This window comes from Canis lupus, chromosome 4, assembly GCF_048164855.1.
Source record: "Canis lupus baileyi chromosome 4, mCanLup2.hap1, whole genome shotgun sequence".
Classification (NCBI taxonomy): Eukaryota; Metazoa; Chordata; class Mammalia; order Carnivora; family Canidae; genus Canis; species Canis lupus.
Window position 1 is genome coordinate 30,364,565 of NC_132841.1, and position 13,528 is coordinate 30,378,092.

The 13,528-nt window shown below is 54.3% G+C and overlaps 1 protein-coding gene across 2 annotated transcripts in view; it reads left to right on the forward strand.

Moving 5' to 3' along the window:
- The first annotated feature begins 1,334 nt into the window (after positions 1-1,334).
- The window catches only part of SH2D4B (SH2 domain containing 4B), an 83,419-nt gene continuing 71,225 nt past the window's right edge, over positions 1,335-13,528 (forward strand). For both annotated transcript variants that reach the window (XM_072823801.1, XM_072823802.1), the window contains exon 1: positions 1,335-1,518. In XM_072823801.1, coding sequence (XP_072679902.1) covers positions 1,335-1,518 — 184 coding nt within the window. The remainder of the gene's footprint in view (positions 1,519-13,528) is intronic.

Consider the following 13,528-nt stretch of genomic DNA (forward strand, 5'->3'; position numbering starts at 1 on the left):
CCCATCACACTTGCGTTCCATCACCCTTGGGTGTCTGATCCACCTTTGTCCCTCATGGGGAGGGAAGGGGCCCCGAAGATCGTCAGTCCTACCAGGCCACACTGCCAGACCCCGTTGGGTGGTCCTCTCCTGGTCGGGTTACATTTTTAAGCCATCGGAAGATTCACAGTTGCCCATGTCAAATTCGAATACTGGGTAGAGTCCCAAGGTGGCAGCTTAGGGGTCGGGGTAGCCGTAGGCAGGTTGCTTACCTTCTGGAGCCCAGTGGCTTTGTTGGAATACAGGGGGCAGCTGGGAGTAGCTGGGAGCAGCTGGGAGCACCTCTTAGGCCCAGTCCTAACCCACCTGAAGGCAACATCCCGCCCTGTCCCAGGTGCTTCAGATTCAGGGCGCCCGAGAAACAGCCTTCTGTTTGGTGATCTCCAGGCACCTGCAAGCAACAACATGAAGATCAAGGCAACCACCCAAACCGACCCCTGGAGGGTTAATCTGTCAGCACAGGCAGGGCTTTACGACCTCGTTCTAGGGAAAGGAGAGATGACGTGGGGCTCCTCTGTGTCCTTGAATTCCCTGGTAAAGCCCCTTCCTCATGCCTACCTACTGACTGTCTTTCCTTACCTTTCTGAGCTCCAACCCAGTGGGAGGGCAGCGTTTTAAAAGCATTACCTCAGGATGCCAAACGTCCTGGAAAAGAAGGTTGGCCAGGGGAAGCAGGTAGAGGGAGAGGCCGAGGAGCCTGGAAACTCCTGGCTGGCTCCTCTGGCCTGTTTGAGGTTGGCTCAAAAGTCACGGAATTAGTACCGAATTAGGACCCACCACCGCCTCCTCTTACCCGTGGAGGAGAGATCAGTTCCTGGCTGGCCCCGGGCAGTGTCATCGATACAGCTGGTGTCATCGTTACCTTCCACTAACGGATCACTCAACACCTGTCGGCTCAGGCAGGGCCGGGTCCGGACACCGCCCTGCAGAGCTGGAGGCTCTGACCCTCCCCGTTGGCCCTAAACCCCAGGGGAAGCCAAGACACGGGCGCTGCTGGGATGTGGCTCCTGGTGACCCTACAGGAGGACTAGATTGCTCCCGATGCCTGCCTCCCACCCCTTGCAGGGTCCCGGCTGCCAATTGGCTTCCTGCTGCCTGGCCCCCGTTGCTTCCCGGGCAGGGGAGATGAGTCTGTCCCTGGCTGGGAGCTGAGGGAGAGTGACGATGCGACACAGAGAAGGGGCTCCCCGAGTGGTCCTGCAGTGACGAGCCGGGGGTGAGGAGTGGCCTGGGGTGTCCCACCTGGCAGGGGTTCCCTGGCTGGCTGCCCTGGGGGGTGCACTCTGGGGGACATCATGCTGCAGCAGATCCTTCATGACATGTACATCGACCCCGAACTCCTGGCCGAGCTCAGCGATGTGCAGAAGCACATCCTCTTCTACAAAATGCGAGAGGAGCAGCTGAGGCGCTGGAGGGAGCGCGAGGCGTGGGAGGCCCTGGCCCAGGCGGAGGGTCTCAGGCCCCCGAAAGTCAAGCGAGGTATGTGGCTGCGAGTCACCCAGGGGTCGGCCCCAGGCCTCCAGGAGGTGGAGAAGTTATTGGTGCCAGACTGTGTTCTTTAAAACGAGCACCCGTGTGATGAGGGCTGGGGGCTCAAACCCTTGTTCTGTGAGTGTCTGGCCACGCTAGCCTGGCCTCTGTGTTTTGACCCCAGGTCTGTGAGGCTCCAAGGCTGCAGAGGGAGCTCCTGATGGGATTGGGGAAGGGGGGCTTTGTCCTGTCGTGGGAGGCCCAAGTTCCGGGGAAGTCACCAGTGGGATCTCAGCTCGGGCTCGGACACAGGCTATGATCGCTCGCAGAGGGAGAGGGCGTATTCTTGACCTTCGCCAGCGGTTCCACCAAGGAGGGCAGGGTGCAACGGGGACGTGCCCTTCCTGCCTGCCTTGTGCGCGCCAGCACCGTGGTTCCCAGCTAGGGCCGGCCCGGGCCCCCGGCCGCTCCCCGCTATCTGCGTGTGAGAGGAAGCTTGGGGCTGTGCCTGGAGCCTTGCTGGGCATCTGGCAAGAGGCTGTCGGGGAATGTCCTGCGCAGACAATGACCCGCCCCAAAGGGCAGTAGCAGGTGCAGAGGAGAAGCAGGGGCCCAGCCTGCGTTTTGGGTGGTTTACTTTCTTTTTAAAAAAATTTATTTATGACATGGGGGGGGGGGGCAGAGACGCAGGCAGGGGGAGAAGCAGGCTCCACACAGGAAGCCCAACGGGAGACTCAATTCCAGGTCTCCAGGACCACACCCCGGGCCAAAGGCGGTGCCAAACCACTGGGCAACCAGGGCTGCCCGTTTTGGGTGGTTTATATGCAGTCCTGAGCCCGCGGGCTGGTGCACCCGGGATGAAAATACCCCTGCAGGAGTCAGGACCTGGTAGAGGACTCGGGGTCCTGCGGGGGATGGCACCTTACGTGCATGTGGCCCTTTACAGTAGGCAGGACCGTCTCCTCGTCTCTCCTCGTCACTGTCCCCAACAGCCCTCCTCTTGGCCTCTCCACGGTTCAGCAGAGTGGAGTGTAGACTTGGCCTGTTGGAAGTTTTCAATCCAGGACAAAATCCTGTATCTCGCTGGGCGTGCAGGCCCCTTGGCGACCTAGCAGCGTGCAGCAGGCCACGCTCACATGCATCGGGACAGGCTTGCTCTGTTTAGCCTCCGCCTGAGCACGAGTGCTCTTTCCTGTCGGGAATGTCCCCCACTTCACCCTCCTGACAAGCACCTCCAGGACTAGTCCCTGCCCCCTGGAGCCTTTGGGGGATGCTCCTGGAGCAGGGACGAACTTGCATCTTGGCAGGTGCTTGGCATGTAGCGCCCACTCCTGCCCTAAGTGCTTGCCACCCTGTCACTTATCATCATCTGCTTGCTTGGCCCTCCCAGGGGCCTCAAAGCCACGGGGACGTGAGACCACACTCCATTCTGTCTTTTATCCTTTGGCCCAGCGCACAGCTGGCGTACGGGTACATCTGTGTTTTGGCTGAGACACACAGCAGGACCCCGAGGGGGACAGCTCTGGCTTGGCAGCGCATGGCTGGGGCCGGGCCGGGCCTTCCGGGCCAGGCTGTGCTGGCAGCTGCATCACCAGCTCGTGAGAATGACAGGCTGCTTGCGGCCCCACCCGGCCCGAGCCCTGGAGCCTCACGCCGTCTGTACGGTGGCTCTTCTGGGACGAAGACAGATGCCTAAAAATTTAACTGCAAAAACATTTTTATGGCAATTTGTCACACATTGACATCTACATTTTCATGTGTAAATTATACATTAAACTCATTTGGGTTTCTGGTGCAGCAGAGTCTTTTCTGCGTGATTAATTTTCTGACTTATAAAGAATGGAGAGGAGAGGGAAACACACGGGGGAGTGTGTGTGTGTGTGTCTCCAGGTCGGCATCTCGTTCAAGCCTCAGCTCTTTGCTTCAGGCCTGGCTGCGGAAGTGTCTGGGTGGATGGCGGGGAAGCCCTGGGGGGGTGGGGCTGGGGCTGGCCAGGCCTCAGCAAGGTCTGGGACGCACAGTGTGCTGCGACCCCGTTTCTGCTGGGGAAGCCGAGGCTCACGAAGTGACTCAATCCACCCCAAGGCACCTACGTGCTAAGAGGTGGAGTCGGGAAGCACATCCCGTGGCTTTGACCGTGGGGCTGGGGAGTGAGGTTTTTCCATTCATTCACTTCTGAGCTCAGACTCTAATCCCACAGATGATCTGAGCGTGCATTCACCCGTTCCCTTCTTCACTTACCCCTTCCCTTATGCAACATCCTGAAGCGCTGAGTTTGGTGAACTGGACAGAGCTTTGGCCCTTGCGGCCGTGGGTGGACAGGTCATGGGACACGGGTGTGCAGCCGTGCGGTGGCTCAGGGCAGGAGTGGGTGGGGACCTGCCCCACGGGCTGCATCCTTTCTCCTCCTGGCCTGCACCGCCGCCACCCCATTCCCCCGTGTGTCCGGAAGGAAGCCCCTGCTGTGCTTGCCGAGCTGTGTGCCAGCCCCTTGGGCTCCCCGCGCGACTTACTCGACTTACTCCGTCCTCATGAGCCCGCGGGGATGCTTTGCCCCAGTCCTGTCTTGTCCCCTAAGGCCTCCGTCCTGCTGTCTCTTTTCCGGGAGCACCTCCCAGCTCCTAGCAGACCGGCCCTTGCTGTCCCCAGGGCTCCTGTAGGCTGTGCCCTGTCCCTGAGAACTTTTCTGTTCTCCAGGCATTCCTGGCAGTAAACCCTGGGGACACGGGGGTACAGAACCCTGAGGGCTTTACTAATCTTGGACCCGCCGGTGGGGTCCACAGGGAAACGAGCTGGGGGAAAGCTGGGCTCGTGGCTGGGCACACATCACTCCCCTGGCCCCATAGGCACGTCTTTTTTGTTTTCACTTTATGCCTCGGTGAGAATCTTCCCTGCTGTGGAAGACACAGACCCTCAGCTTTGTTTCCCCATCTACCGTTGTCACATTTGCCTTTTTGTCACATTTCCGACAAGATTCGACACCTGACGGGGCTTGTTGAGACTGTGGGTACAAAGCTCCAAACTGTGGTCCTGCTCAATTCAGGCCAAGCCCCTCCAACGTTGCCAGGACCTCTGCATCCTCTCCCTCTGGCAAGTGTCCCTTCCCCCCAAAAACCCGCACCAACGCCAGGAGCCTCACAAGCGCCGGCCGCTCTGGGCCTGCTCGGTGGGCCCTGTCTCTCCAGGGTGGGCCTAGGGGTCGCCTGGGACAGGACTCGGGGCACACGTGTTCACACCGACCTGTCCTTTCTGCCTGACCCACAGTGCCTGTCAGTGTTGACTGGTTCCTCTGTGACCACCTGTTCCGGCTGGACGTCTTGGGCCCGGAGCCCCTCGTGTTCCCCAGCCGCCCCCTGGCTGAGCCCGCCGCCTGACACTCACTCTTGTCGCCCACAAGCTGGCTCAGGGCCGGGCTCCCCCCACCTCCTTGTGGCCCCCACACACTGCTGGGCTCAGGCCCCTCCGCCCCCCTCCCCTGCAGCCCGCCCATCCCAGGCCCACCTCGCTCTGTTGGCTTGGCCTGGGTGTCACCAGAGCGGCCCCATAGCATCGTGTCTGTGTCTCAGGATCAAGCCGCTTGGGCTGCACATCTGGCCCAGCCTCGGCACCACCAGGGGGCCTGGCCCACACCCCAGTGACAGCCCCCAGACCCGCTCCTTGCCCCCGGTCTGCCTCTCTCTGTGCCCGGGGAACCGTCCAGGGCCTCCTAGCCCAGGGCCCCCATCCTACTGGGCACTGCTGACCCGGAGCCCCAGCCCTGCCGGGAACCCCGCTCCCTGCACCCATCCCCGGCACGGCCCTGGTCCCCTGCCCCGCGTTCACCCTCTGCAACCCTTTCTCCACCCGGAAGCCAAAGAACCTTCGTGACACCGATGAGCTCACTCATGTCCAGACCTGCACGGCCCCCCTGTTCTCGGAGGACATAGGATGCCTCCTGCTGGCCCGTGCCCCATCCTCCCCACTCTCCACCCTGGGGTGACTCTCTGTGGGGAGTGCTCTCCCCCACATCCTCACGGGGCTCAGTTCTTCCCTGACCACCCGCTCTGCACCCCGTCCTTCTCTTGCCACCCCTGGCAAGCTTGCTTTCCACAACCTACCACGGCTACCAGTATGTTTCTAACACACCAGAAGATTTCCCATTTTAACCATTTTAAAGTGCTCGTTTCAGTGACAGCACACCCAAAATGTTGTATAGGGGGCGTCCGGGTGGCTCAGCCAGTTACGTGTCTGGTCACCATCTCGGGGTCGTGGGATGAGCCACGCCTAGGCTCCGGGGGCTCGAACTCAGCTCCACTCTGCTTCAGATTCTCCTTCTCCCTCTGCCCCTCCCCTGGGTTGTGCTTGCACCCTCTCTCTTAAATTTAAAAAAAAAAAATCTGCAAAAAAAATGTTGTGCAACCACGGCCACCATCTAGTTCCAGAACATTTTCAGCCCAGAAAGGAAACCCCTTACCCAGGAAGCACTCGCTCCCCATCCCACCCCCCTCGGCCCTTGGCGACCACAGATCTGCGTTCTCTCTCTGTGGATTTGTTGCTTTTTATTTTATTTATTTATTTATTTATTTATTTATTTATTTATTTATTTATATTGATTGATTGATTGATTGATTTGTTGCTTTTTTAAAAGATAGATATCTGTTTGCTTGTTCGTGGCCTGTCTCTTCCATTAGCCTGAAAGGGCCACGAGGCTACGAGTGTCGCCGGCTTCTGTGCCAGTAGCTGGGTGCGGCAGGGGGCCGTGGGTGTGCAGCTTGCACACTCGAGCTGTGTCACAGGAGCTGAACCAGGGGGATGGGGACGAACAGGAAGGGCTGTGCGCTCTGCAGCAGGACCCCTCCCTCCTCTAGACCCTGAAGGTCCTCAGCAAAAGAATGAAAGTCACAGCGTCCTTGTGTTGGGGGATGCGTCATAGAAGCTGGACTGCGTCTATCGTCACACATCAGTGGTGGCGGTTGTGCCACCTTTTCACTCGGACTTATACCTCATGTCAGTCTCCTTCTTTGTTTCAGGATTTTGACTTGGATGTGAGTTTAACCAATATGACTTTTTCCCCCTTGCGTCTTTTTTTTTTTTTTTTTTTTTTTTTTTGCTTTTGAAAGATTTTATTTATTTCTTTGAGAAAGAGAGAGCATGAGCGGGGCCAGGGGGAAGGAGAGGGAGAAGCAGACTCCCTGCTAAGCGCAGACCTGATGCAGGCTCCACAGGGGGCCCCATCCCAGGACCTCAAGACCATGCCCCCCACTGAAGGCAGATGCTTAACACACTGAAATATATATAACGTAAAATATTTTATTTATTTATTTGAAAGAGAGAGTGAGAGAGAGCACCGGGGGGGGGGGGCAGAGGGGGAGAAGCAGGCTCTCCACTGAGCAGGGAGCCTGATGCGGGGCTCGATCCCAGGACTCTGGGATCATGACCGGAGCTGAAGGCAGACACTAACCCGACTGAGCCACCCAGGGCCCCTTCTTAGGGCATATTACCTCTATCTTTTTTTCCCTCTAGCTTTTTGATGCCATATTAAAGAGCACATGCTGTTTTAAAGCTTATTTTAGGGACGCCCAGGTGGCTCAGTGGTTGAGCATCTGCCTTTGGCCCAAGATGTGATCCCAGGGTCCTGGGATCGAGTCCTGCGTCAGGCTCCCTGCATGGAGCCTGCTTCTCCCTCTGCCTGTGTCTCTGCCTCTGTGTGTCTCTCATGAATAAATAAATTAAATGTTAAAAAAAATAAAGCTTATTTTAGTGGGTGCCAGGATGGCTCAGTCGGAAGAGCATGTGACTCTTCATCTCAGGGTCATGAGTTCGAACCCCATGCTGGGTATAGAGATTACTTACGTAAATATTTTTTAAAGACCTTATTTTTTTAAAAAAGTGCTTGAGTCCATTTTATCTGTCCTTATCAGGAATAAAACATTATATACTGAGGATGAGAAATTTAAGGATTTAAAAATATTTTTCTCCGTGACTTTCTTGGTACAATCAAGCATGTTTGATTTCATTTACCTTCTTTGATCTTTCAAGATTTACATCTTCTGCTTATAGTAGGGGTTTCTTCATCAAATCATAATGACAATAATTACTTGGACATTAAATTCACTTGGTACCGGTGTCATTGCTCCTCACATTTTTTTTTCCTCTGAGGGGAAAGTGATGAATGTTTTATTCCCCCTTCACCCTATTGCCCAAGGAATTTGGCCAACCCAGCAGCATCGGCCTCACTGTGGGGGGTTCTCAGCATGTCACATGGAAGTCACCATCTTCTGTGGTCTCCGTGGCCTTGCTGACATAACGTGGTGGGATACCGTTGACCTTGGCAAGTTGACTTCTTCAGCTCCTTCATGAATTCCAACAGTGTGTCAGTTGATGCACTGGGGTGATGTGGGAGGCCCTGACTGCCCAGGATAAAGGTGGAGGAGAGTCAGGGGAGAGGATGCCCCAGATTTCTGGACCATAGTTGGAGGTGTTGGTCACAGCCCCCTTCCTGGGTGCAAGGGGCAGAGTGTCTAGGAAGGTGTAGTGTGTGTGTGGGGGGCACTGACAGTCTCCCCTGGGTTTCTCACGGTGTCACATTACCTGCCACTAGCGCCTGGTCCTTTTGTTAAGAACATTTTCCCATCAGTATGCAAATATTCGAGGGACAGTTCTGGGGAGGGCAATGTTGGAGTTTGTTTCAGAGAATGTACGTGAGGAGGAGAGAAGAGGTGTCTAGGGGTGAGGCAGGCTGTGCAGACTCCTGTAGAGGACACTAATTAGTGCAGGGTAGACCAGAGGTAAAAAGTCCCTTGAGTCAAGATATTTGGTAAACTGGAGCTGAGTGTGGGTCTGAGGGGTCAGTTAGGGTAGCAGATGAGCTGTGGGGGTGCAACAAGCTTCCTACTGGGAGCTCAGAAGTCCGGCAAGAAGAAACACCACGAGAAGTGTGTCCGTGGTGACCCAGGGCTGTCCACCTGAGCCAAGAGGTGTCCTAGCACCCATGACTTATAGATAGGCCCCTGCAGCTCTTGGGGTATACCTGGGGGCAGGTGGACCGTGCTCATTCTTCTAGACTTTCACCCCCGAACGGATGCTCTATTAGCTCATTTTCTGAGGTGCTCAGGGGTGGAAAATAATAGTCACTGATCAGTTCTTTACCCTTTGGTTGGGTTGATGCCTTTTTCGAAACGCCTCTAGCCGGGTGGAATGGAACCAGGTCACCTGGATTTTCATCTTGGATCTGTTTTGACCTTTGAAAGTCACCTGTGCAATGGGAATAGCCACTCCTTCTCAACGGTCGTTGGGAGGGTTCATAAAGCTTCTTCAACAAGTGGGGAAAGCTCCTGTGGAGCACCTAAGGGCTAAGTCCTATTCCTCTCTTTCCTTTCCTCCCCACTCTGCACCCCCCGGCTCTGATGGAGATCCTGTGGACACTGGCTCAGCCTCTTCCAGATGCTCCACCATTAGACCTAGGCTCTGGACCAGCTGCATCGTGGCCTGGCCAACCTCAATGTTTTTGGAGTCTTGACCGACCATAGTGGGGGTTGGGGCCTTGCCTGTGTCTGTCAAATATCACCCTTTGCGTGTGTGTGTGTGTGTGTGTGTTTAGGACCAATTGGCAGAAATTCAGTTCCTTCATTTTTTTTAAAAGATATTATTTATTTATTCATGAGAACACACAGAGAGGATTGAGGGAGAGAGGCAGAGACACAGGCAGAGGGAGAAGCAGGCTCCACGTGGGACTCGATCTCGGGTCTCCAGGATCACGACCTGGGCCAAAGGTGGTGCTAAACCGCTGAGCCACCCGGGCTGCCCTCAGTTCCTTCATTGAAAGGCTACTCTTGGTACTTGGGAGGCTGATAAGCACCCTTCTCATGGATCGGGAAAAGATGTGATGTTATAGTGGGTGCAGGACTAGTCTATGAATCGCTGTGATCTGCCGATAGTTGGAGGTGTGGCATTGGGTGGCCTGGGATCACTCTGTTTGTGAGTGTGTGGCTGGGCATGGGCCCTAGTCCTGGCCAAGGCAGTGGAACAAAGGTTAGAATTCTCGGAGAGCCGTGTGTGTGTGTGTGTGTGTGTGTGTGTCTGTGTGTGTGTGTATTGTATGTGTTTTGTTGGTGCTTTGGGGCGTAGAGTTGGGATCTAGGGCCAGACCCTTCCGTTCCACCCGCTTGGACTGAGGGCCCCAACGTGGGCTTCCACCTGTAGGTGCTCTACCCAGGTTTGTGGACTTGACTAATGGGGCCCTACTTTCTGGCTTGCCGGGAGGTGCCTCACGGTGGGACAGCTGTGCTGGGGAGAGAGCTCCTAAGGGCGATGTCACTCTGTGTCCTGGCAGCCCAGTTCCTTCACCTGCAGTGGGGGGAGGCCTGTCCCAGTGGCTGTGGGGCTGGAGGAGCAAAGTTCCGGGCCCACCCTGCCTGCAGGGCCCGGGCTGGGGGCCTCTGGTTCCGTTGTAGCTCAGCACCTTGTCCCCTCTCCCTTCCCGCCTTCCCCAAGCCGGAGGGCCTGCTGCTGACTGAGGCGGCTCCCCCTGGCCAAGGGCTCCGGGGTCCGTGGCACCCCCCCATGTCCAGGGCCAGCACTTTTAGAGAGTGAAAAGCCCAACATCACTAGTAACCGCACCAGTGCAAGTCGTCACGGTAAGGTAGGCAAATGGCCAAGAAGCGTGGCAGGAGCACTGCTGGTGCTGACCCGGGCAGAGAGGTCCCCGCAGCTCGGCCGAGGGGGCACATAAGGGGGAGCCGAGCTTGTCCTTTCCCCGTATTTCTGCACGTTCCAGAAGTGCCTGGGGCCACACAGCCGGCCAGGGCTCGGTGGCCCAGCAGAGAACTGGGCTTTGCGGGCGGATCCCCGTCCTGCCCCGGCTGCTGCCAAAGCTCAAGGCCTTTGAGCAGCTGGGTTTGCTCAGCTCTGGAGGGAGGGAAGCCCCTCTCCTGCCCGCTGCCAGGGAAGCCTGGTGGGCCGTGATCACGTTTAATTTCTCTCCCCTTGCCACGGGGGCCACCCTGCTGGCCACCTCCCTGCTCCCTACCTCCTCCAGCTCCCTACCTCCCCTTCCAGGCTGGAGGTCAGGAGGGGCAGTTTCTGAGAAAGGCCACCAGCTGGTTATCTGCGGACTGCCTGTCACCCGATCCCAGCTCTCAGCCCTGGCCCAGGGCAGCCGCGTCCAAGTAACAGGTTGCAGACGGCTGCCCGTCCCTCAGCTAATCTCTCCAAGTGGCTGGCATGACTGCTTTCCAGGTTTTTTTCTCACGTACAAATTAGCAAATGGTTTTCCCATTTGGTATGAGATTTTGCATTTGGCTTCGGGATCTGAATTCCTTGGGGGCAATTTTCACACCTGTTTCTCCCGCCTTCTTGCAAAATTATATGACTTTAGGCCTCAGGGTCTTTTATTTTATTTCATTAATTTATTTTTAAAGATTGATTTATTGTAGCGGGAGGGGCAGATGGAGAGGGAGAAGGAATCTCAAGCAGACTCCATGCTGAGTGCGGAGCCCCCCACGTGGGGCTCGATCTCACGCCCCGAGATCACAACCTGCGCCGAAACCAAGAGCTGGACGTTTAACCAACTGAGGCACCCAGGTGCCCCTGTGGTCATTTATTTTTATCCTATCATTTCACTGATATGTCCATTTTCTGATACCACCATAGGGTGCTCACAGTCAGGCTCGTGAGGTGCTGAAGATTTAGAGAGTCGTCCTACCCCGGGATCCGTGTGACCCGGAGGTTATTTTGTGCCTTGGATGCTGTTCTAGATAAATAGATGTTTTGTGCCAGGATGCTTATGCTGATAAGAAAGGAGTAAGACTGGGGTCCAGAGACCCCACTGGCCCATTGATTGGGGTGTGTCTGACTTGGGGGGTGGGCTTGAAGGTGGGCTATTGTGGATTTCGCAGTGATAGTGACACCGAGTCTCAGCAGACAGGGGCATGGTGGTCTTGGTGGCAGATCTTGGATTTGTCCCTTATTCTCACAGGAGAGGGCACGCCTTCTGTGACGACATGGCCTGGAGCTTGGGGAGCCACTTCAGGAGCCATTTTACACTCACAAGGTTAAAGTGAGTGATGGGGGGCGGTGGTTTAGTGTGACCTGACCCCAAGTCTGTCGCAGACCTATGGCAAGGACAGTTCTGAATAAACAACGTAAGCAGCCCGGCATTGTTGACAACGCACCTTATGGCCACTCCATGCCAACGTGCACACCCTTTATGCCAAAGGTGGGTTGTGCAGTGGTCAGAGGGCCTGGGTTCAAATTTTGGCTCTGAACTGTAAGTGTGTTCCACTTATTAACTTGACCCTGGCAAATTACTCAAGCTTTCCTGAGCCTCAGTTTCTTTTTACATACACTGGGGACGATGGTAATAGGACCTATATCCCAGATCTGTGGGCAAGATTAAAAGAGATGCTCCCAGCAGAGCCTGGTATGTTTAAGAACCTGATAAACATTAGCAAAAGCACATTTCTCACCTAGTGGACTTCTTTCCTGTTTGTTTTTCCCAAAAGATTAATGTTCACAGCTTAGAACAAAAAGCACTTATATTAAGAGAACACACCAGGTGTTGGGGCAACTCCTTCCTTGTAGGATTTGTTGAAAACACCATTTCATCAGAAGTGGCCCTACTCTTAGGAGATATTTATCATCTATCTATCTATCTATCTATCTATCTATCTATCTATCTATCTATCATCTATTTATCTATTGATCTATCATCTATGATTTATCTATCATCTATCATCTATCATCTACCTATCATCTATTTATCTATTGATCTATCAATCTATCATCTATCTATCTATCTATCTATCTATCTATCTATCTATCTACCATCTATCTAGATTTATTTTAAGGAATTGGCTCACATGATCATGGGCCTGGCTAGTCTGTAATCTGTAGGGCACAGCAGCAGACTAGAAACTTAGGCAGGATTTCTATATTACAGTCTTGAGGCAGAATTCCTTCTTGGAGAAGCCTGTTTTTCACTCTCTTAAGGTTTTTGACTAATTAGGTGAGGCCCACCCACATCACAGAGGGCAATCTGCTCTTAAGTCAACCAATTGTAAATGGTAATCACATCTGCACAGCAACATCTAGACTAGCATTTGCCCAAACAACTGGGCACGTGGTCTAGCCATGTTGACATGTAAAATTAACCATCACAGCTTATAATTGATTCTACCTGCATGTAGTAAGCACCTACTGTGTGCATCTACTGTGAGAGATGCTAGAAGTCCTCTGTCTGGCTGGGGTAGCCAGACACCTTGGTAAGGATGTGCTGGCTAAAGGAAGATGCTCCTAAGCTACCTCCCAGAATCCAAGAATGGCAAGTATAGTCTGGAATCAGGAAGCTGCAGCCAGGGTTGTTTTTCTCTTGGTTTCCTGTCGGTGCTTCTCTCTGCACACCACACCAGCTCCCAAGGCTGTTCATTGGTAGACACAATCCTAATGCTATCCCAGGTCTGAATCTAGGTGGCCTTTACTTCCAAGATCCATTATTATCAAATAACCCCACCCTTTCTGTCTCTCAGTTCAGATTCCATTCAGTGGGTGTCTGATTGGCCCAGCTCTGGTTCACATCTGTGAGCAAAGATGCTGGGGTCATGGGGAAGGTAAGAGTGCTGCTTCTCAGAGTGATGAGCTATGGAAGGCAGAGCTTTAAAGGAAGTTGGCTATGATGGGTAAACGTGTGATATCTCTCCTTAGGGTAAACCCTCTTGGCTTGGTCAACCCAGACTTTATCCAGTTTACAAGTGAAATGTCTGCATCTTGGGAATTTCCTTAGTTCCAGGCAAACTGGGACTGTTGATCATCCTATCTCTGGTACACCCATTCTATGTGGAGGGAAATTGTAATGTAAAGGGGATGATATTACCTTTCCTACTCATTGACAGGTAGAACATGGGCATATATGTGGGGTAAAGTATGGGTCTAGGTCCTATTTGCTGGGAAAAAAAATCCTTTCTCCTTTGAATTACCGTGGCATCTTTGGTGAAAAGCATTTGACCATATATGTGTAGGTCTATTTCTAGACTCCGTTCTGTTT